This window comes from Peromyscus leucopus, chromosome 2 (assembly GCF_004664715.2).
Source record: "Peromyscus leucopus breed LL Stock chromosome 2, UCI_PerLeu_2.1, whole genome shotgun sequence".
Taxonomy (NCBI): Eukaryota; Metazoa; Chordata; class Mammalia; order Rodentia; family Cricetidae; genus Peromyscus; species Peromyscus leucopus.
The window spans coordinates 61,889,038-61,914,280 of NC_051064.1; the positions used below are offsets into that span (position 1 = coordinate 61,889,038).

General features: G+C 41.5%; 1 protein-coding gene across 1 annotated transcript in view; it reads right to left on the bottom strand.

The window, feature by feature from the left end:
* Window positions 1–625: 625 nt before the first annotated feature.
* Hsdl2 (hydroxysteroid dehydrogenase like 2) overlaps window positions 626–25,243 on the bottom strand; it is a 45,792-nt gene continuing 21,174 nt past the window's right edge. Inside the window, exons 7-11 of the mRNA XM_028856429.1 lie at window positions 22,477–22,671; window positions 17,771–17,842; window positions 10,622–10,903; window positions 8,858–8,986; window positions 626–1,555 (exon numbers count right to left, since the gene is read on the bottom strand). Of these exons, the coding sequence (XP_028712262.1) occupies window positions 1,443–1,555; window positions 8,858–8,986; window positions 10,622–10,903; window positions 17,771–17,842; window positions 22,477–22,671 (791 nt within the window). The 3' untranslated portion in view covers window positions 626–1,442. The remainder of the gene's footprint in view (window positions 1,556–8,857; window positions 8,987–10,621; window positions 10,904–17,770; window positions 17,843–22,476; window positions 22,672–25,243) is intronic.

The window sequence follows — 25,243 nt, forward strand, 5'->3', positions numbered from 1 at the left end:
GTTGTGCAGTGTGACTTTGTGATATTCCTTAGCTACCTACTGCCAAGATAACTTTCCATCCAAGATGTAATGCTTACATTATGTATTGGGTGGTTTAAAGAAAACACTAGCCAAAGAGAATTTTTTTCCAAGATGCTAAAATGGTGTACTATTCGTTTTTATCATGGTTAGTAGCTATCAAGTATGTTGGGTTTGAGTCACTGGGATGGGAAACAAGTAGACTATATCATAAAACACCACTAGAGAATAAAAGTTTTGCATGGGCAAAAGTCAAAAGGGCACAACAGGGTTTCAAGTAACTTCTGTTAAGCCCCAAATGGATGTCAGTGCAACAGATGTACCCAGCTTTTTTTTTTCCCTTAATTTTTAGGTTCTAATTCATTGTGATGATGGTTGCTTAACTCAGGGGTGGGGGCAGAACAGTGTATTATATGTTTAGTGTATGGATTATATAGTGATTTATATATTAGATAAAACTGGTATTGTTTAGCTTATTTGGTATTATATTAGTACAGGGTAGTGTGTTATACAGGCTGGGTTATTCATTCTTACCATTAGTATTCACTATTATATTGGCCTAACAGTGTAATATGACAAGAAAAAGAAATAAAAGACACACAGAATGAAAAAAGAGACAAATTCATCTTTATTTGAATATAACATGATTTAAAGAATCTGTTTTTAAAGCTGCTAAAGGTAGTAAGTAGAGCTAACTATTACATGGCATAAGACATACCAACAAAATTATATTTCCATATGTTAGCACTGAATACTCAATTTAGCTAGGCATCTTGGCTCACATCTGTCATCATAGCACTAAGGACACTGGGGCAGAAGGACTGACCTGAGTTCAAGGCCAGTTGGGTTATCCCATCTGGAAAAAAAAAGGAAAAGCTAAAAATTTAAAGATATCTAGAATAGTATCAATAATGTAAAATACTTGTAATAAGTTAAACAAAATTTTGCCTGCAAGTATTATACACTGAAGTCTATAAAACACGGCTAGGAAAAACAAAGGTCCTTTAAAAAAAAAAGGCAGGGGCAGTGGGCAAGAGATATATTGTATAGTTCTTCACCCATCTGTCTTTGTGAAGATAAAGTAACTTCATTTTACATGAGAAGTTTTGTAAATAGCTAATTCTATTGCTTGATACTGATTAGTTTTTCATGATATGTAGTTTTCCTACAAAAAAGCAATGAGTGAAATAAAGGCTTAGAGGGAAAAACTGAAAAAAGAAAAAAAATGTATTAGATGCCACTTAATGAAACTTGTACTTAATTGGTTAGTTGTTTTAATTACAATTTCAAATCATATAGATACAGAAATTCTACTTTTTTCCAGAACAAACATATGTGTCCTTATAAGACAGTGGAGGAGACATCTGATGTTTACTCTTGAGCTTTTTACTTCTGAGAAGAGTCGATGCTTTTGCCCTTGTCCTTCACAGTCTGGCATTCATCTGGGTCATTAGCTTCTCCAGTTTGATTGCAAGGGCAATGTTTCCTTTAATCTTCAGTTTTCCCGACATGAATGCCATGGTTGGCTTTAGTTTCCCTAAAATGAGAAATGAGAGAGAGAATGCAGCATTAGTGCCCTGAGGGGTGGGCCACTGCAAGAATGTGCATTCTAAGAAGAATTTCCTAGTTATACAAATCCCAGAGCACAGAGATTTCAATTACAACATTGTATATTACTATCCAGGGAATCTCGTTTCTGATTTGGATGTTAACAATATCCCATCATACGGAAGATAAAGTAAGAAACAGTCTGTAGAAAATAATGGCAGAAAGCTAAAGATACTACATTTATACATATGCTGGTTACAGCACTCTAAGGAAATGTATTCTGGTAGGTAAATACTATGTTATTTAATTTTCCAATCTGTTATAGCTTATTAAACTCTTTAACTATTTCAAGCTTAAATTCAAGAAATCAAATGGTGCAAAAATGTCTAAAATATTTACAAATGATTATTAAGGTGGGCACAGCAACACACATCTTGTAACACCAACAGTTGGGGCCTGAGTCAGGGGGATCATAAGTTCAAAACCAGCCTGAGCTAAACAGTGACATTGTGTCACAACAAACAACTAAGACCATTAAATATATAGCATTCAGGAGCTGGGGAGATGGCTCTGTGGATAAAGTACCTGTTGCACAAGTGTGAGGACCTCAGTGCAAATCCTCAGAACCTAGGTAAAGCTGGCACTATAGTGCACATCTGTAATCCTAGTGTTCCTGCTTTGAGATGGGAGGCAGAGATAGAATCCATAAAAGCTTGTGGACAGCTTGCATAGCATATATAGCATTGAACAAAGACACCCTGTCTAATGGTGGAAGGTGAGAACCGACACCCAAGGTTGTTCTCTGACCTCTATGCATGCAGTGGTTCCCCAAACATGTGTACTCAAATAAACATGCAAACACACACACACACACACACACACACACACACACACACACACACACACTTCCTTAAGAAGATCTGAGTTTATTTCCTTGCATCCATGTTCAGTGACACAGAAATGCCCATCACTCCAGTACAGAGGATCTGATGCTTCTGTTCTCTGAGGATGCTTGTACACACAGGGGCAAACCCACATACAGGCACGCGCGCACGCGCGCGCGCACACACACACACACATATACACACATACACACACACACACACACATACACACACACATATACACACACACACACTATTTAAGTGCTGTGGGATTGTCTGTATGGCAAATGTGTTGCTCTGATTGGTCAATAAATAAAACACTGATTGGCCAGTGGCTAGGCAGGAAGTATAGGCGGGACTAACAGAGAGGAAAAAAGAAAGAACAAGAAAGCAGAAGGAGTCACTGCCAGCTGCTGCCAGGACAAGCAGCATGTGAAGATGCCGGTAAGCCACGAGCCACGTGGCAAGGTATAGATTTATGGAAATGGATTAATTTAAGCTATAAGAACAGTTAGCAAGAAGCCTGCCACGGCCATACAATTTGTAAGCAATATAAGTCTCTGTGTTTACTTGGTTGGGTCTGAGCGGCTGTGGGACTGGTGGGTGACAAAGATTTGTCCTGACTGTGGGCAAGGCAGGGAAACTCTAGCTACATTTAAGAAATGGTTTTGTTTTTAATATAGTGTTGCAGGATATTTTTACACTGTGTCAAGATGAGTTGCTGTGATCGGTGTAATAAAAAGCTGAACGGTCAATAGCTAGGCAGAAGAGTATAGGCGGGACTTCCAGGCAGAGAGAGAACTCTGGGAAAAAGAAAAATAGGATTTGTCAGGAGACACAAGTGAGATGGAAGAAAGGTAACATCACGTGGCAGAACATAGATTAATATAAATGGGTTAATTTCAGTTATAAGAGCTAGTTGAGAACAAGCCTAAGCTAAGGCCAAGCTTTCATAATAATAAGTCTCTATATTATTATTTGTGTGCTGGTGGCCCAAAGAAAAGTCCAACTACAGTATACTCTATGAACACAAAAGTATGCTGGCATTTTTCAACCAGAGAAGTGTAACCATTAAAAACAGAATTATAAGGCAGGAGATGGTGGCACACACTCTCCTGCCTTATAATCCTATCACTCATGAGGCAGAGGTAGGCAAATCTCTGAATTCTAGCCAGCCTGGTCTACAGAGCAAGTTCCAGGACAGCCAGGGATACACAAAGAAACTCCTCAACAACACCCCTGCCCCCGCCCTCCCAAAAAAGCTGTAGCTACTAACAAATAATATTAGCTCTGTAGAGAAAAGGACCTTTGCTCTCTTTTCTACTATTAAATCAGTGTCAGTTCAATCTGGAGCACAGGGTTAACAGGAAAACCAAGGCTCAAAGAGGAATTTAACTTGCTCAAAGCCACACAACTTGTGTAAATCAGTGCTTCACTTCTTAGCCAGGTATGCCCAACCAGCATTTATGACTTCTTTACATTGTGACAGTTTAGACACTGCTCATATCTCCTAGAAGGCACAGCATGTGTTTGGTACATTAGTGGCCTATCCCTCCTCTCACCTGTGACATATGCAGGTTCAAAACAAAGCAAAAAACATGCAAAAAGCAATTTGATGTAAATAGGAAATGTAGATGCAGAATAAAAACCCTGAAATAATTCATGATGTTGGAGATTATTAACAATAATATTAGTAATAATAATAAAGAAGTAAAAATATTGATCCTGGAGCGATGGCTCAGTCTGGTGACCTGAGTTCAAAACCACAACCCATATAAAGGTAAAAGGAGAGAACAGGACTACCAAATTGTCCTCTGACCTCCACGGAAGTGCTATGGTACACACACCCATCTACCCCAATACACAACCTCATACAAATGAAAGTAAAAAAATTAACTCAAAATGGACCATAGACCTAAATGTGAGAACTAAAAATTTAAAGTCTTAAAAGAAAACACAGGGGTACTGTGGATTAAATGAGGATGTCCTCTGTAGGCTCCCAGTCTGTGGTACTGGTTAGGTTACAGAACTCGTAGGACATGAAGCTTGCTGGAGGAGGTAGACCACTGCAAGGAGGCTTTGAGAATATATATCCTGTCCCACTTCCAGTTTCCTCTCGGTTTCTTGTGTGCAGCTGAGAAGTGATCTCTCAGCTCTGTCTACCTGCTGCATGCCTCCCCCACCATTATGGATGCTCCCTCTGGAACCATAAGATAAAACAGACTCTGTGTTATATAAGTTGCTTTGGGTCATGGCATTTTATCACAGCAACAGAAAATTAACTAATATGAATCTTTATAGCCCTAAGTTCGGTAAGGACTCTTAGAATTGACACTAAAGGCATAAGCAATGACAAAAAGATAAATTTATACTCCCACCAATTTTCTTTAAGAATTACTTTAAAATGTATCATCAAGAAAGTGAATGGGGGGTTGGGGATTTAGCTCAGTGGTAGAACACTTGCCTAGCAAGCATACGGCCCTGGGTTAGATCCTTAGCTAAAAAAAAAAAAAAAAAAAAAAAAAAAAAAAAAAAAAAAAAAAGTGAATGGGGACTGGAGAGATGGTTCTCCTGAATTCATTTCCCAGCAAACCTGATGGCAGCTCACCACCATCTATACTGAGATCTGGTGCCCTCTCTGGCATGCAAGCACACACGAAGACTCATACACTTAAAAATACACTCATATACATAAATCACTCTTTAAAAAAGAAGAAGAGAGAGTGAGTAAAAAAGCAGGACGTAGTTGCATATAATATACTTGGAAATATAAAAATAATTCTTAAAACTCACGGATAAAAGACAATTTAAAAATGAGAAGAGGGGGAGCTGAAGAGATGTCTCAGTGGCTAACAGCACTTGCTGCTTTTCTAGAGAACCTATGTTTGGCTCCTAGCACCCACATGATCACAGCTGTCTGTAACTCCACTCCAGTTCAAGATCTGATGCCCTCTTCTGGTCTCCATGGGCACCAGGCATACAAATGGTGCTCAGATATACATGTAAGCAAAACACCTGTATACATAATATTAAAACCCTTTTTAATAATTTGTTTTTATTTTATGTAGATTGATGTATTGCCTACATGTATGTCTGTGTGAGGGTACTGGATCCTCTGGAACTGGAATTTATTGACAGTGAGCTGCCATGTGGGTGCTGAGAATTGAACCCAGGTCCTCTAGAAGAGCTCTTAACCATTGAACCATCTCTCCAGACTCTAAAATTTTTTGGGGGTTGGGAATTTAGCTCAGTGGTAGAGGGTTTGCCTAGCAAGCACAAGGCCCTGGGTTCGGTCCTCAGCTCCAAAAGGAAAAAAAAAAATTTTTTTTAAAGAAAGATTTAATAAACATTTCTCTAGGAAGTTACACAAATAACCAATAAGCACTTTTTTTGTTTTGAGACAAGGTTTCTCCATGTAGTTTTGGTGCCAGTCCTGGATCTCGCTCTATAGACCAGGCTGGCCTTGAACTCACAGAGATCTGCCTGCCTCTGCCTCCCACGTGCTGGGATTAAAGCCGTGTGCCACCACTGCCTTGCAATAAGCACATTTTTTAAAATACCATCCAAACCAAAACTTTAAGATCCCACTAGGATGGCAATAAATTTTTAAAAACAACTGAACTAAAAAGTAGTACTTTCAAGGGCAAGAATTCAAAGCAACCAACGCTCACATTTCCTGGGGAAATGGGAATGACACCAGCACTGTGTTCAGAATGGCCCAGAACAGAACAACAATCTCCAATCTGCACAATGGCCATCAGTTGGCGAGGGGCAAATGATACGTGGTGTGAGAATGACACACGCTGTGACATGATGGTATATGTTTACAATCCCAGAACTTTAGAGGTGGGGGAGGAATACCAGCACTTCAGGGACAGCCTCAGTTATACAGCAAACTCGAGGACAGCCTGGGCTACCTGTCTGAAAAAGAATAATACAGTATATCCATACAATTAAATATGCAGCAAGGAACGTGACTAAAACTACCGACACATGCAGGACTCTTAAGAGCATTAAGCTGAAAAATGTCCGATGTAGGACTCTATCCACTTCAATTCCATTGATAAAAACTAAACGGAAAAATGGAAAGCAATAATGTTTGGCTAGCTAGGGACTGGATCAAAACAGAAACTGGGGATTTTCCAGAGTAACAGAAGAATTCTCAAAGTCAGTTTTAGTGGTAGCTGACTAATTCTAAAAATATAATAAGGATCATGTTTGTTTATCTTAATGGATTTTATAGTATGAAAATTTACCAAAATGATATTGATAAAGGAAAAAACTTTCAAAGGATGTTATTAACCACAATGTAATAATATATACATATGTACCCCTCCTCAGATAAGAGAATATTTTTAGAGGGGGTGTTTTTTCATGACAGGGTTTCTCTGTGTACCCTTGGCTGTCCTGGAACTCGCTCTGTAGCCCAGGCTGGCCTTGAACTCACAGAGATCTGCCTGCCTCTGCGGGATTGGATTAAAAGTATGTGCCACCACATCCCAGCTGATAAGGCAATCTTAAACTCTACTTTCTTTCCTTTTTCCTTAAGAGATAGGGAACCTCACTTTGTTGTCTAGACTGGCCACAAACTCCTAGCTCAAGCAATCCTCCTGCCTGAGCCCTTAAAAAGCTGGGACTGGAGGCATGTGCCACTGGAGCCATCGACAGTTGACTACTCACTGCTTTCCCACACAGCGGTCTCTACTGGCCAAAAGAGAGATTGTTGTTACTACAGGTTTCTATATCTATAATAGTGTATGCCTCCATATAAACAGACATAGACATGGTCTCCAAAAAGATAGATCTCTAAAAAGAGGCTTCTTGGGCTCCAAGGTCTAAACTGTACCCATATAAAGGAAAGCTTATAAGATAAATAGAATGTAGGACAAGAGCAGAATGTTCCCAGTCTAAACTCCAGCTTTAAAATATGCCTCAGATAACTCGTGACCTGGGGGAACTCTCCAGCCAATGCAAGAACACATTCCCAGGAGAGAGAAAGCCCACTGTCTCCAGCTTATATAAAAGGAAAAGTTAAAGAAGGCACTGAGCTGAGAGTAGCAGGGCCAGCACTAAGGTGGGGCAGGAAGGTTAGCTCAAGTCATCTTCAGCTACGAAGATTCCCAGCCAGTGTGAGCTACATGAAATCCTGCATTAAACTAAGGCAAAGGGGGCTGGTGATTTACCGACCCATCGATTAGAAGGTCCGTTAGAACGGCAGAGTGATTAAGAGCAACAGTCACCTTCATGATGGCTCAGTGGATAAAGGCACTCCTGGGCAAGCCTGACGACCTGAGTAGGATCCCCAGGACTCACATAAAGGTGAAAGGACAGAAGTTACACAATATCCTGACCTCTAGAAGTGCACTGCGGCATGCACATGCTCCTCCACCCCATCACACATACCCACACCCACCCACCTCCCTACACATAAATAATAAATTACTGAGGTTTGCTAGCGAGCAGCCGAGCTCCAGGTTTCAGGAGACCCTGTCAGAAGGGAATATGGAAGAGCACAATAGAGCAGGGCACCACATGTCCTCATTTGGCCTCTACATGTGTGTAGCTGCTTGGGCATTTGTACCTGACCACACTTATGCATGGAGCCCACACACACAAGAGCTAAACTTTGGTCACTGGGTTCGTCTACAATGTAGCCCCACTAGCACCCCTTCTTAGACCTGGAAAACAGGCCCTGGAGAGCAGAGAATATACCGATACTGTTTAACAAGATTTTAGAGAACAAACATATGAGTGACACTTTCTGATTCCTTACATGAAAGACTTTTATATTTGAATATTGCAATGCCTTAATTGAGAGCACTGTTCCTAACTTCTTAGAGTTTGTGTTAACTTGCCAGTTTGAGTGTATTTTAAGACAAGAAAACAGAACAAATCCTCCTTAGAATTACTTCGGCACTTTTAGAGCTAACTGGGCAGAACATAAAATCATACAGAGGATTCCCTGGAATAGAGAATCCACAAAAGCAGGGTCCTGGGGCGCAAGGAAGAGCTGGCTCAGCTCCTTCATGGCTTCTGGTGAGGTGGAAGCGCGACTTGACTTTATAAGGGAGCTACTGCTGACCTCTGAGCCTGCAGCGACTACACTTTGCAAGTACAGTACCTTAGGTCCGGTAGAATGAAGCCTACTTAGTGATCCTTTCTAATCATTTCTGTTCCTAGCATTACACTCTCAGCTTCTCCTACCATCGGCTTTCCATTTGTCAGATGAGGTAGAAGAGGCAACAGAGGCAACCTAAGAACAGCCTTCCCAAGACTACATGCTTTTCAGCATAGACAACACCCATTGTTAGGAACGTTTATGAACCTTGACTATCTAGAAAAAGAGAAAGTAGACTATCCAAATTTTTTCATTTAAAACAAGTGAGCTTGGAGACTTGAAAACTTACCTGAAAACATTTTGACAAAGTTATCAGTGGTCATACTCATCACCACGTCTGCCCGACTGGAGGGCTCTCCATGTCCAACTTTCCCACCCTTACTCTTCAGATCAAGAAACCATGTGCCACCATCTTCCCCTGCACAGATAAATATGTGGAAATAAGCACAATCATTCCTACAGTGTTAATTAACAACCTCCCACCATGTGGCCCCTGGTTAAAATCCTCAGGCTACCATTGAACTCAACACTTACTATGGGTCAAGTACTATGTTAGGTGTTCTGGGGACCATTCAGTAACAAAAAGCAAAGCCAGGTTCTTCTCCAAAGAGTAAGCAGAGGTGATCAAGCTTGGGATGCTCTGATGGAGAACTAAGCTCTCTCCCACTGGGGAGAAAAGGAGGCCCATGATGGCCAATTTACATTGGATGGCGGGAAGCTGACAACAGAGAAGTCTAAAGTGCTGCTTAGACCTATTTGCAGAGGGATAACAGATGAATCCCTCCAAGTCCAGCTGATGCTATTGCTTTGGTTTTTGTCTAACAAGATCAGGCAGCCTTGATGCAACTCTGGGGCAACCAGATAGTCTGATTCATCCAGAACTAAGCCTTTGATAGATAGGTCATGAAATAAGCATGAAAGGTTCAGCAAGTTTGGAATATCAGGGGGGAAAAAAGACTGAAGCAACAGACCATGAGTTCAGAAACAAAAAGGAAGTAAGAAGGGTAGATTGAGGTATGGCAGAGAACAGCATAAAGAATGACAAAGTTTGCATATAGCGGAACTCAAGTCGTTCTTAAAACTACCATTAACCTGGGTTACTTTTATCACATAGGAAAACATGTGAAGCATTGTTGTTGTTGGTTTGGTTTTTCGAGATGGAGTTTCTTGTGTAATAGTCCTGGCTGTCCTGGACCTCACTCTGTAGACCACGCTGGCCTCTAACTCAGAGATCCATCTACCTCTGCCTTCCAAGTGCTGGGATTAAAGGGGTGTACCATCACCACCCAGCTCTTGTGTAGAGGTTTTCATACTGACCTAACTCAAACACAAAAATGGTCAGCTGCCCACAACTGATAAATTATTGGTTTTTTTTTTTTTTTTTGGTTTTTTTTTGGTTTTCCGAGACAGGGTTTCTCTGTGTAGCTTTGCGCCTTTCCTGGAACTCACTTGGTAGCCCAGGCTGGCCTCGAACTCACAGAGATCCGCCTGGCTCTGCCTCCCGAGTGCTGGGATTAAAGGCGTGCACCACCACTGCCTGGCCAAATTATTGTATTACATTACCTGTCACAATGCATATGTCCATCTATGTAGGATTTCCTCTCTATTATATATACCAAAGAGTTATTTAATACTGAAAGTATATGCTGTGAAAATGTATTCTACATGTTTCCATATAAACAAATCTAACTCAAAAAATATAAATCGATAGTTATTTGCTAGTTTTGAGTGTCTATTTTCTTTTCTTTTCTTTTTTCTTTTTTTTCCGAGACAGGGTTTCTCTGTGTAGTTTTGGTGCCTGTCCTGGATCTCACTCTGTAGACCAAGCTAGCCTCGAACCCACAGAGATCCACCTGCCTCTGCCTCTCGAGTGCTGGGATCAAAGGCCACCACTCAACACAAAGCATGCGCCACCACCGCCTGGCTTGAGTGTCTATTTTCAATAGTCCTAGATATACCGAACAATCCAGGCACCAAAGGCTGGTTTTCTTTCAACAAAAACTTTCTCCCCACTGTTTCATAAAAGGCCCAGATCATCAGACACAATTTTCACCTGAGAGTTCAAACTGATAGACTGCTTGTGTGGCTCGAACGACCTCATCACTGAGAGATTCCTTAACAATTCTAAATGTTTCTTCCACAGCTCCAAAATGTGGTTTTGGTGGTGCCTGTGTCTGCATCTGTGGTGGTGGCTGTGTCTGCATCTGTGGTGGTGGCTGTGTCTGCATCTGTGGTGGTGGCTGTGTCTGCATCTGTGGTGGTGGCTGTGGCTGTTGCTGTGTCTGCAGCTGTGGCTGTGGCTGTGGCTTCTCTTCTTTTACTTGTGGCACAGGATCTGTAAAATATAATTTACATAAACAGCCTTAAGGCCTTGGCAGTGTAAGACCAAACACAATTAAAGCAAGACAGACTTGCTACCAAAAAGCCCTATTTGACCAAATGATTTTAAATGCATTAAGTGGCATCTAAAAGCATAAATCTAACTGATAGGAAAAGCAGCCAATCATGTCAGTTATGGCTGTGAATACTAAGAAGCTATCTCTCTTAAAAGGCTGGCTTTTAAAATAGGTTACAAACAACCAAACCAAACAAAGCCACTGCTAAACAATACAATGATCACACAAAGTAACTGCAATTTAAGGGATATTACTCACCCTTTTGGATGGTCCATCTAAGCTATAAAACCAAATGATATGAAAAATAGAAATCTATAGTAGTAGCCAAGTAAATATTACTTTGTAAGTAAAATGTATTCACCTAATCTTTCCCCCACATATTGAACCTAAGTTCATCCCCCAATCCTGTGACAGGCACCCATGTGAGCACACACACACATCAACAAATAATTTTTAATGTACTAAAATAAGTCTGCAGATGTAGTTCATTATTAGAACACTTGTCTAACATGTGTAAAGCCTTGGCTTTACTCTCTAGCACAGGATAGATGCGCGCGCACACACACACACACACACACTCTAATGTATGAATCTAGGAAGGAACTCTATGGTACACAGACTCAGTCTAATAACCATGGGCCTGCTTGTGCTTCGGCTCAAGAGAGATCTCAAAGCAGGAACAGCTCAACCTGTTTAAACAAAAGAGAAAGCTACTCACATATTTAAGCCTCTAGATTAGAGTCTGAGTTTATCCTTCTGTTTGACAGATGCTGCCTTTCAAGAATGACTCAGGTGGTGGCGCACGCCTTTAATCCCAGCACCCAGGAGGCAGAGCCAGGCGGATCTCTGTGAGTTCGAGGCCAGCCTGGGCTACAGAGTAAGATCCAGGACAGGCATCAAAACTACACAGAGAGAAACCCTGTCTCAAAAACAAACAAACAAAAAAAACAAACAAACAAACAAAAAGGATGACTCAGTATTATTCTTCCTTCTCATCTTTTAACTCCTAGTTGAAAGCTTAAAGCTTCCAAAGGAGAAGAGCAGAAAGTAGAGGAGTGGACAAGAATATTGGAAGAGAGTTGGGGTGGAGATCCTATGGGAAAGGAGCCCTGGGCAGGGAAGGAATTCTGTAGTGGTGCATCATGGAAAGTACATGCCCACAGCTTGGCTGATAAGAATGGGGAAGGCAGGGGCTGGAGAGATGGCTCAGCAGTTAGGAGCACTGCTGCTCTTTCCAGAGGACCTGGGTTGGGTTCTCAGCACCCACATGGTGGCTCACACCATCTATAACTTCAGTTCCAAGGGATCAGATGCCCTCTTCTGGTCTCAGGAGGCACTAGGTACACATATGGTGTACATACATGCAGGTAGGTAAAAACTCACACACATAAATGGAAAGTTAGCAGAGGAGAAGATGGGCCTAAGTTGGCCTTGTACCATGGTGGCAGCTGAGAACCCGCAGAGAAAAAATTCATTAGAAGACAGAATGAAGCAAAAGCAATGAATATGTCCCTGCCATCTCATTACACTAGCTCCAGGATATCTCTTGTAAGAGAACAGATTAATAAGAATGAGCCAATAACCTGATGCTGTGAAAACAGTATCATACTGGGGTAGGAGTAAATTATGGTGGGGAAAAAACCAAAGTCTATTTATACAACAGCTTACTATAAAACTCAAAAATTCCTTCACATGGAAGCTATGCTTATGATGTGTTGGCCTCAATAAGCACACCACCATGGAGGAGGATGGAGGCACCGCATCAGGCATGGGGTATAGATAGCCGTCTGGCGCCTTCCTCTGATTTTGTCGTGAACCTGAAGCTTCTCTGAAACCTGAGGTCTTACAGACACACTGTGTGAAATGGGTGCTGGAAACCATGCATCACTGGCTTAGTGGAACAAGGGGATGGAGTACAAAAGCAAGTCTGAAGCCAGCGACTTGACAAACGAAAGCACAACAGTGACCGTTCTCAATGTAGACAGCTGAACAGGAATACAACACTAGCCCAGAAGTGGTGGTGCACACCTTTAATCCCAGCACTTGGGAGACAGAGGCAGGTGGATCTCTGAGTTAAAGGCCAGCCTGGGCTACAGAACAAGTTCTAGAATAGCCAGGGCTACACAGAGAAATCCTGCTCAAAAACAACAGCAGCAACAACAACACTGTAGAGAATCTTGACAGATTACATAATACTGAGGATAAACTCGACAGGGTTTTTCAAATACAGAAGAAAAATGCAGAAGATGGAATAATGAGGTGTGCTGGTAACTGGAGGGAAAGGGAGAGGAGCCGAGCTAGGAATGCATGGTGCTGACAACTCAGGGCAACGGAACATAAGCAACCCACACTATAACTAAATAAAACAAAGAAATAAACTAGAAAAGACTAGGCTTCCTGTGTTCCAGCAGGGAGCAGAGATAAGGAACATCAACAAAATGGCAATGATATGTTTGTGGTAAAAAGTAAAACTCCATTAATTTAAAACCATGTACAATGTTTATTATAATCTCCTCTCCGTCTCTCACTATAATATATAAATTTGTATCAGATATATGTGTATATATATATTACATGTGTGTAATATATGAATATATATGTTATAATACACATATAATGTATGTATGTGTTAATTTTGTTTGTTTGTTTGTTTTTTGAGACTGGGTTTCTCTGTGTAGTTTTGGTGCCTGTCCTGGATCTCGGCTCTGTAGACCAGGCTGGCCTCAAACTCACAGAGATCCGCCTGCCTCTGCCTCCCGAGTGCTGGGATTAAAGGCATGTGCCATCACTGCCCGGCTATGTGTGTTAATTTGTATCATATATATGTACATATATAGACTTATAAATTAATATACACAGTACAAATTCCAGAAGAGGTACAGCCAACAGTTAACAGGGGCTATCATCAGTAGTGGATCCAAAAGAAATGTGAACCTCTCACCAGGAAGATGAGGGTTATACACTGAGCCTTTTGAGTTAAAATACACAGAAAACAGGCAATAGATCTGGATGTGCACATGAAAAACCATCTGGCAAAGGCAAATTCCACCCCAGGCCAGCTATACTAACTACTGCCTGTGTAAGTCCACCATATGCCTACAGGAGATGTCCATGATAACTGCCAGTGATGACCCCAGAGAGGCTAGGCAGAGAGAGCTATGGAACTGAGTGCCGTCTCTAGCACAGTGAGGAGAAGGCTGTCCAAAGTCGGGAGTGTTCTGACCTCCAGGATGAGAAGTGAGAGCATCTCGGTAATGGGAACTGCAACGACAGCTCTGCCCACCAAAGCCTGCTGTCAGTGTCTCCCACCGCACTCTTTAGCCCCTCCTGTTCTGAGCCCGCAGCCACAAATGACCTTCCGATTGAGACTGCTCCTCCTGTAATTGTGCCCAAAGGGAGAGAGTGCTGAACACGGCAACTACATATTTAGTCTCTGTGGCAACTCCTCATTACAAATTAATGCCTGGCACTACTGGGGAACTGTTAACATTTTAAAGGACGTTTTAGAATTCAGGCTTTAGGGATGCCAGTTATGTAGACAGGCTTTGGAACTAGAAAAACATGAGTCCAAACGCTGGCTCTGCCCCCTGCCAGCTGTGTGAATACAGCTCAGGTCAGGTCCTCAGTATTAAACGAGGCAGACAAAAAAAGCTGCCCCAGCATTTAGCACACGGGAGGCACACAATAAATGTAAGACAGCCAATTACATGGTTCTTATTTGAAATTGAGAACTTAGATAAACTCAGTTCATGTGTCTCCCGCCGGAAGACGGATCCAATCTTAGGGTGTTCGGCCAAAAACAGGATTTGGGGCCTCTTGCCTTGAAGACCAGACTCAAGGATTTTCTAAGAGTTCTGGGTGATTTCTGCCATTCTGTAAGAAATTTTTTGAGAAAAAGATTGATGATCCTGTTTCCTGTGTTTTTCTCTCCTGGTGAACCAAGGACCTAACTTTTAAACCGGCAGTCTCTGGACTGTACGGCTATGAGTCACTGTTTTCCTTTCTATAGCTTTTTTTAATTGTACAAAAGAAAAATTATCCTTTTATTATCTAATTTTTTTAACTTCTTCAAAAATTTAGATAAAGCACAGACACAGAAAAGACATGACTAATCTGGAAATAAAGTTTGACAGTAAATGCATCAAGGTCCTACAGATGTCTTAAAGGCACAGAGAAATTTGTTCCAAAATATTTTGTTAAAAAAATGTTTCTTATAATTTGTACCATATCAAGATGATGAAAAAATATGCTGGCTGTACTTTCAGGAGGGAGGCTCAAATCTTTTTTTTTTTTTTTTTTTTTTTTTTTTTTTTTTTTTTTTTTGGTTTTTCGAGACAGGTTTCTCTGTGTAGTTTGCGCTTTCTGACTCACTTGTGCCAGGCTGGTTCGAACTCACAGAGATCGCCTGCTCTGCTCCGAGTGCTGGGATTAAAGGCGTGCGCCACCACCGCCCGGCTCAAATCTTTTTAGATTATGGATTAGCCTATAGAAAAGTGTCTGCCGTAAATCAAACCATGAAGGGGAAGGTGAATAGGAATTCACTTATACAACTTAAGTAAAACATAGTTCTCTGAACAGATGAAGATAGGTTTCTTCTGTATCCCAGAATCTAATCAATATTTATAATTCAGCTATAATTTGGTTTAAAAGGGCTTATTGGGAAATGTTATCATTTTTACTATTTTCTACAGAGAAAATATTTTCCAGTTTTAAATAACCCTGGACTTTTAAATTATAACCTGTTTTTATTTTCAAGCTATCTGTGTATTATTTCTCCTGCAGTTGTACATAAAATGTTTTTACATTTAAAAAAGGACAAATAAGCCGGGTTGGTGACATGTTTATAGCATCGGAGGAGGGCAGGGGATCTTGAGTTGAGCATGATACAAGTGAGTAGAAAGCAAAGCTACACAGAGAAACCCTGTCTCGAAAAAAACAAAAAACAAAAAAAAAAGGACAAATACTATAGAATTGTATTACATGAAATATATAGAATATACAAATTCATAGAGACAGAAAGATTAGACATTATCTCAAGATGGAGAAGAAAGGAATATAGAGCAATGATTTCCTAAGTACAGAGTTTCTGTTTTGTGTGATGGAAAAGCCCCACAAATGGACAGTAGTATCAGGACATAATATCATGAATATAATAAATCAATACAATTAATGTAATTAATGAATATCATAAATATAGTTATTGAATGAATACTGCAAATGTAATCAATGAATACCACAAATGTAATTAATATCATGAGTGTAATTAATATCATGAGTGTAATTAATATCTTGAATGTAATTCATGCCACTGAATTGTGAACTTAAAAATGATTATAATTGCAAATATTATGTTCATTTAAAAAATAAGGTGGAATGTAATCATCATACATTTTATGTGTATATGAAACTGAAGACAGCGATGTTCTAAAATAGAAAGTGGTGATGGTGTCATGGGCCTATAAGAAATGCTGGACTAAAGTCTATCAAATTGTGCAGACAGGCAAAATGTATACTGTATGAAATATTTGTCAATAAAGATTTTATAAAAAATTAAAAAAATGTTTCTTGTGATGTGTTTCACGAACCCATGGGTGATATGCTAGATAGATCATAAGGATTAAGAGATAACACACACACGCACACGCACACGCGCGCACGCCCATAATTCAAGGCCCATTGTCTCTGAGTTACAAAAACAAAATGAGGTAAGCCCAAAGCCTCCTTTGAAATTAACTTCCCAGCTGGGTGGTGCTGTCACTCACCTTTAATCCCAGCACTCAGGTGGCAGAGGCAGGTGAATCGCTGTGAGTTCGAGGCCAGCCTGGACTACTAAGTGAGTTCCAGGAAAGGCGCAAAGCTACGCAGAGAAACCCTGTCTCGGAAAAAAAAAAAAAAAAAAAAAAAAGTAGTCACATAGTAAAATTATGTTAGATATGCTCTAACAGGACACATCTTCCTCCCAATATCAACATAAAATACCCAAAGACAGCTGTCAAGGAAAAGAAACAAAATGTGGGGGACAGCTACAAAACCAAAACCAAAGTCTTTCTTTCTAGATTCCAGAGTTTTACACAATGTATTTAAGTTACGGAATAGTTTAGAGCAGTGGTTCTCAGCTGGTGGTGGCGGGGGTCAAACAACCCCTTCACAGGTATCCCATATCAGATACCCTGCCTATCAGACATTTACATTATGACTCATAACAGTAGCAACATTATAGTTATAAAGTAGTAATGAAAATAATTCTATGGTTGGAGGGTCACCACAACATGAGGAACTATATTAAAGGGTTGCAGCATTAGGAAGGTTGAGAACCACTGCTTTAAAGGCAGAGGGCAAAAATATCACAAAATGAAAAAAATATTACAGCATCAACTCTATGTTTTGCAAGAAAGTCAGTTAGTGTTTGTATTTTTCTATTTAAAATATGGTTTGCCCAGACATGGCAGTACATGCCTTTAATCCCAGCACTTGAGAGGCAGCAATGGATCTCTAGGAGTTCAAGGCCTGCCAAGGTTACACAGTGAGACGCTGTTTCAAAATACATATATATGCTCTAGAATCTTCGTGTTAGAGAGATGGCTCAGCAGTTAAGAACACTGGCTGCTTTCCCCAGAGGACCCTGGTTTAATTTCCAGCGTCCATAAGGCAGCTCACAACCATCTCTAGCTCCAGTCCACTTGGAGTTCCAACACCCTCTTCTGACCTTTGCAGCACCAGGCACTCATGTGGTATACACACATATATGCAGGCAAAATCCCCATCCACATAAAATAATAATAATAAAGTATGCCCTAGAATCTTACCATGTGACTCTGTTTTCTTCATAGTTTCATCTGGGTGTTCATCTAAGAAGAAATCTGGAATCAAGGGATGGCCTGAAAAATTAACCACCAAATAGTAAGGTTATAATAATTTTATAATAATGATTATACTACATTACAAATCTAACAATTTTTAATAAAATTCATATCCTTTTTTTTAAAAAAAAATTTGTGCCAATGGAAAGGGCCCCTAGATAATTGAACTATTTGATCTAATCTATTAAATTATTTTTTTCTATAACTCAGTTACCCTTTTCCTCATGACAAATTTAATCTTAAAATCTAATTTTATTTTATTTTGTTGTTTTGTTTCTCATAACAGAGTTTCTTTGTGTAGCCTTGGCTGTCCTAGAAATAGCTCTGTAGACTAAGCTGGCCTTGAACTCCCAGAGATCTGCCTTCCTCTGCCTCCTGACTGCTGGGATTAAAAGTATACACCACTCCATTGTCTAAGATCTAATTTTTTGTTTCATTTTGTTTTCTGACAAAGTCTCACTAGTTTTGGCTAACCCAGAACTCCCTATATAGATCAGGAAACTTGCAGCAATCCTCCTGTCTCTACTTCCCAAGCCCTAGAATTACATGTGACTATGGCCAGATATGTATTTGTATGCAGGGATATATATGCGTGTGTCCACATGTATGTGTGGCTGTGCACACCCGTGTCTGTGTGTATGTGTGTGAAGGCCAGAAATCAACATCAAGTGTCCTCCTCATTCACTTTCTGCCTTATTTTTAGACAGTCTCTCACTGAATCTGGAGCTCACTGATTCAGTTAGACCAACAGCCCAGCAAGTCTGTCTCCGTCTCCCAGCTCTGTGATTAGAAGCGTGCAAAACGTCCTCAGCCTTTTACTATAGAACAGCAGTGTCAAAGACTCATGGTTCTGGTACCCAAGCTGACATGGAGGCCAGCAGAAGAGAACTGAAGGTCCAGAGAGAAACCAGAGCTGCAGTCACCTAACCTTTGACCTGATCCACTCTCAATCCTCACGTTTGCACAGAAAGCCCTTTACACACTCAGCCACTTCCCCAGGCCCCTGAAGTCTTTTTCTTTTCTTTTGTTTTTCTGCTTTTTGAGACATAGTCTCACCAGGCTAGTCTTGAACTCACTGTTTCCCAAGTGCTGGAATTAAAGGCATGTACCACCACACCTGGCTGGAGATCTGATTGGCACAAACGATCCTGTCTCCTCTACTGAGCTGTCCATCAATTCCTTAGCCCATTTACTGACCGGGAGATTTGAGGGCGTGGTTGATTTTTCAGTTCTTTATATTTTCCCAGCACCATTTGTTGAAGAGGCTGCTTTTCCCCACTGCCAATTTTTAAAACCTTTGTCAAAAGTTAGGTGACTGCAGCTCTGTGGGTTTCTCTCTGGATCTTCAGTTCTGTTCTGCTAGCCTCCATGTCAGCTTTGGTACCAGAACCATGATGTCTTTGTCATCGAGGTTCTGAAGTACAGTCTGAGGTCAAGTGCTGTGACACCTCCAGCATTGTTTTGCTAGGGCTGATTTGGTTATTGGATCTTTTGTACTTCCCTATGAATTTTAGTACTGTACGGAGAGATGGGGAAAGGAATGGGGTAAGAAGATCAACAAGGCCGGGCGGTGGTGGCGCACGCCTTTAATCCCAACACTCGGAGGCAGAGCCAGGCGGATCTTTTGTCAGTTCAAGGCCAGCCTGAGCTACAGAGTGAGTTCTAGGAAAGGCACAAAGCTACACAGAGAAACCCTGTCTCGAAAAACCAAAAAAAAAAAAAAAGACAATCAATAACAACAAACTATGTATGAAAACATCAGATTTAATTAATTACTTTGTATATTACTGTTATTGTTGTTTTGATTTTTTGAGACAGCGTCTTTCTACATAGACCTGGCTCTCCTGTAATTCACTATGCAGACCAGGCTAGCCTCGAACTCAGAGACCCACATGCCTCTGCCTCTGGAGTGCTGGAATTAAAGATATGTGACACTATGCTTGGTGTGTCATATTGCTCATTGGCCTTCTGGCTAAGATTAACCATAAAACAAAACAAATAAAACCTCTTATGCAAAGCTGTTGTTACTTTCCTGTAATCCCAGGAGCCTGCATCCTTATTGACCTTATAACCTCTCATCCTACATCCCTTCAATGTGCTCAAGATCAACTTCTTACTTGGCCATGAGAGCAGGGGGCCTTAATTAAGGTCTTGTTTCTTAGCATCCATGTATTTAGATCTTTTGTCTCTTCATTTTTCTTTCTACCACCATGAAAACTAAGCAAAGCTAAGATATTCTCTTTCACTGGGCCTTTTTCCAAATAACAGTTGTGGTTAGGAGGTTAACTATCTTAATATCATCTTAATGTAAAATGACACCTACAGTACATGGACATGAGGAGAACTGAGAGTCACAGAGCCTTCAGAATTGTAGCCCACACACACGCAGGGCAAGTAACGTCATTTCCGTTGTACGCTAAAATCACAGTACCTCATCATATTTCTTGACACTTGTCAGGATTTGGGGGAGAGAAGACAGGATCTTGCTATACAGCTGAAGCTAGCCTCAAGCTTATGTTCTTCCCTCTTCCACTTCCCAAGTGCTAAGACTGCAGGCCACAGATTTAAAAAATCTATATACAATGGCATATCTTAAAACCAAAACTGAGCCAGGTGTGGTGGTACACACCTGCAATCCTCAGCAGAGGCAAGAGGATCATGAGTTCACCAACCTGAACAACATAGTGAGACCCTTACTCAGAAAGCCAAGAGCTGGGAATATAGCTCAAGGGTAAGTGTGTGTGCTTGCTGGCGTGTGTAGGTCTAGAGCTGGATCCCCAGAACAATGCCCACAGATACAAACGCCCTAAAGGAATCATTACAGTGCTCCAAACCCAGAGGAACTAAGTTCCCCCATCTACCCACAGGCAAAGTGCTGGAAGAGCTTTGAACCCATTCTACTACTTGTAAATAGTAACCACTGAACACTGTTTGTGCCAGGTACTCTGCCACACACATTATACACACTTCTGCACATAGTTCTGAAATCCTGCATAGAAAAAGTTATTTTCTTCAATTTTATTAATAAGGAAATGGAAGCTCAGAGAAATGGGTGACAAGCTAACACCGCTAAGCGGCTGAGAAGCAGAGTTAACCCTCAATCTGGGCTGACTTCTGCCAAATACTTTTCAGATTTTTTTTTTATTTAAATTTTAGTTTTTTTCAGACAGGGTCTTCATGTATAGCTCAGCTAGCCTAGAACTTGTTTTGTAGGCAAGGCTGGCTTTAAACTCATAGAGATCTGCCTGACTCTGTCTCCTGAGTACTAGGATTAAAGGCAGGTGCTACCATACCCTGATAGATTCATTTTTATTATTTGTGTGCATGGGAGTGAGTGAGTGAGTGAGTGAGTGAGTGAGTGAGTGAGTGTGTGTGTGTGTGTGTGTGTGTGTGTGTGTGTGTGTGGTGTGCACATGAGTGCCCAGAGTCCAGAAGAGGATGCAGGATCCCCTGGAGCTGGAGTTACAGAAAGTTATCGGCTGGGGAGAGACTTCTGTCCTCTGGCAGCAGACGCCTCCCCCACTTCCAAGCTTTTCATCAGTTACCACCACTTCCCTGGGGACTGCTAGAAGGTTACACAGAGAACGCAGGAGAACACGCTCTGTACAATGGTAACCAGCTATTTAATTCAATTGGAACTGAGGAATGAAAAAATATAAACATGTAATTCAGTCATCTACAAGCTCAGATTCATGAATAACACTTAAAATATGCTTATGTACAAACAGAATTCCCAGTTTGGGGCTACAATCTCTATTGTTTAGGACATATCTCTTGTTTTTTGTTTTGTTTTGTTTGTTTTCAGAGAAAGGACTATGTTGCCCAGGTTGGTTTCTTTTTTTTTCTTTTTTTTTTTTTTTTTTTGGTTTTTCAAGACAGGGTTTCTCTGTGTAGCTTTGCTCCTTTCCTGGAACTCACTTGGTAGCCCAGGCTGGCCTCAAACTCACAGAGATCCACCTGCCTCTGCCTCCTGAGTGCTAGGATTAAAGGTGTGCACCACCATCGCCCAGCTGGTTTCTTACTCTTGGGCTCACACCACCTTCCTACCTCAGCCTCCTGAGAAGCTGGGAGTATAGTGGAGATCTCTGCACCCTGCTTACTAGAAATATATTTCATATAAAGTAAAAATTCATTATCATACTTTTCTGAAATTTCAAGGGAAGAGATCTTTAAACTGGAAAGTTCTGGAAATTCTCAAATTAGACAACTATTTGTAAGACAGACTTGCTCATGCGTCTTCATAGTCTAAGAGATTTTACTTAAAAACAAACATTTTAAAAGGGTGTGATTTTTTGTTTGTTTGCTTGTTTTTTGAGGAAAAGGAGAATAAAGAACTCTACTCCTGTATCATCTGTCACACATGTCTGAATCTTCACTCTGATTTCTAAGACTAACTTCAGAATGTTCAGTTTCCGAATTTGGAAGTGGGTAACTGAAACAACCTTCTACGTCATCATGTAATTCCAAAAGCACTAATCTCACTTCTATGTGAATACCACCTTTTAAGGTAGAGGTGGTGTGGGGTTCCCTTCAATGGAAAATAACTTGTAAAATAATATACTCATTTTATAACCACACAAACACACTTAAAACACGTCTGTCCATTGAACAAAATGTGGGAAAACATGACTTTAAATAACTATAAGCATTACCTGGTGCAAACGCATAGACATCAAAATTGCTTATTCCTTCTTCTTTTAGGATAGTTTCATCAAGAATGAAGTTTCCAGTAAAGCTTTTCGGTCTTTTGAAAATGGAATATGCAGCATCCGCAATGATGTCCACTTTTCTACACTGGCTTTCAATACCAGATCCTCCAAGCATATCCATTGCAGCAGTGTGTATCGCTGTAGAGGGAACATGAACACACACACGACTGACTCCACATCAAAGACGACTGCGGAAGTAACAAGCTGGCACCACCACTCAAACTTGCCAAGGCAAATTTCTTTCTTGGAGGATGAAAAATAAGGCCAAGTTAAGGAATTCACTAGATGTTCTATAGACAGAACCAGGGAGACAACAAAACAAACATGTCCTTACTCAGCACAAAATCAAGGAGACAAGCAAGCAAAGACGTCTGTTCCTCAACACAGACTGCACATGCAGAAATCCTTCATGAGAAGCACAGCAAACCTCCTTAGAGTTCTCATTTAGAATGTTCAAGAATTTGTACAGCAGTCTTGAGAGTTTAAAAAGCCAGTAAGGGGCCGGGCGGTGGTGGCGCACGCCTTTAACCCCAGCACTCGGGAGGCAGAGGCAGGCGGATCTCTGTGAGTTTGAGGCCAGCCTGGGCTACCAAGTGAGTTCTAGGAAAGGCGCAAAGCTACACAGAGAAACCCTGTCTCGAAAAACAAAAAAAAAAAAAAAAAAAAAAAAAAAAGCCAGTAAGGGCTAACAAAAAGGCACCAAGCTGAACGACAGGCGAAGAGGATTTCTACACCGACTGGACCGTGACTTCTGGTAAGCCACTGCGACCCTCTGGACCTCAGCTTCCTCTCTAAAATACGAAGCTCCCTTCCTCTGTTTCCATCTCTGCCCTCTGCATTAGAAAACGTGGGCCCTGTTTCTCATTTGTCACTGTACCGCCAGTGTCTAAACAATGACAAGGCTGGGCCGGGCGGCGGTGGCGCACACCTTTAATCCCAGCACTCGGGAAGCAGAGCCAGGCGGATCTCTGTGAGTTCGAGGCCAGCCTGGGCTACCAAGTGAGTCCCAAGAAAGGCGCAAAGCTACACAGAGAAACCCGGTCTCGAAAAACCAAAAAAAAAAAAAAAAACAATGACAAGGCTGGAGGTGACCCTCCTCTCTGCTGCCATTACCAAAGCAGTTACTACATGGCCACCCCCTCCCTACACACACACACACACACACACACACACACACACCACACACCACACATACCACAACACACACACACACACACACCACACACCACAAAACACACCACACACACCACACACACACACACACCACACACACACACACACACACCACACACACCACACACACACACACCACACACCACACACCACACACACCACACACACACACACATACACACACCACACACACCTGCATAAAAATCTGCTCCAAAGTGGACTTTCCTGTTCCCACCACTCTGGTCCAGCCACTCCCTCTACTTAGCAGAAACCATGAAAAGATCTTGTAAGAAGAAGAAAAAAAATCACAGTCCTGGAAACAACTTAGCTAAGAGCCTGAGATCCTCCTTCCAGAAAACACTAGAACTTCCTGCCCCCAATCCCTTCTCCGTATACGCTAAATTCATCAGAGGCAAAGTACCACAGCCAGGAGGGCACGGCTGCCAGTGTGGAGAAGCAATGGTGTGCCCGCCAAGGTCGGCAGGCAGCTGGGACACTGCTGTTATAATAATATGTTACCTGGTGTCCATGCACTAAGTGGGATGAAACCCCATGTCCTTGAAAGGCAGCCAGGGGAAACTCCTGGTTCCAGTTACATAGTCTTTACACACAGGGAAGGTGTTTTTAGAACAGACACCTCACCCCAGCCTGGAGCACAGCTACCCTCCTGAGTCTCCTTCCATTTCCCCTCACTCAGGAATAATGCAGTAGTCTGGGTAACCGTCCCGCCTCCTCTATAACTCACTCACCATGTCAGACCAAGTGTCCTCCATAGACACTGTATGGCTTTACTGCTCCTATCCCCCCTCTGCTTATTATTACTCTCCCTTTAAAACTTTTTCCGATAGCCCTCTACTGACTAGCTTGAACTTCAAGCTGCCAGGCTAGGGAAGGAACTCTTAATAGAGTACTTGCCTACCACAGGTGAGGCCCGTGTTTAATCCTCTGTGCCAAGTGAGAAAAAAGATCCGGTTGCTTAAGCTGGCATACTAGACCACAGTCCAGGTCACTCATCCCCACCCCCTCCGCCCAGCAACCTGCAGTACTGCAGATGCTCAAATGCCTGGGACATGGCAGCCCACAACGCATTATCCACGCACCTCCTCAATCTCCAGGCAGTCCACTGTACACACAGGTTTGCTGTGCTGCACGTGATCCTGCTGTTGTGCCTGTTGTTCCTGCTGTCCGTGAATGTCTTCCTAGTTTCCTTCCTGCTAACCCCAACATCCTCTGGAGATCATATTTCCATTCACACCTCCACCTGAAACTCTTTAGCTCGTTAACATGGGCTATGTGACCCTCCTTCTGTGTTCAAAAGTGCTCTAGATGTAACTCCTCATATCATGCATCACAAGGAACACAACTGTAAATTCAATAATGTTATCATGTCTAGGACCTAATGATAACACTGGCTCCGAGGTGTCTAGTAAACCGCCTACAACAAATACCTCAGAGCTAAAGCAAAGACCTCAGCAAATCCTTTCAATCCTGATAATACCCTCCATCCTTCCTTTTGTACAATGTCTACCTATTATAC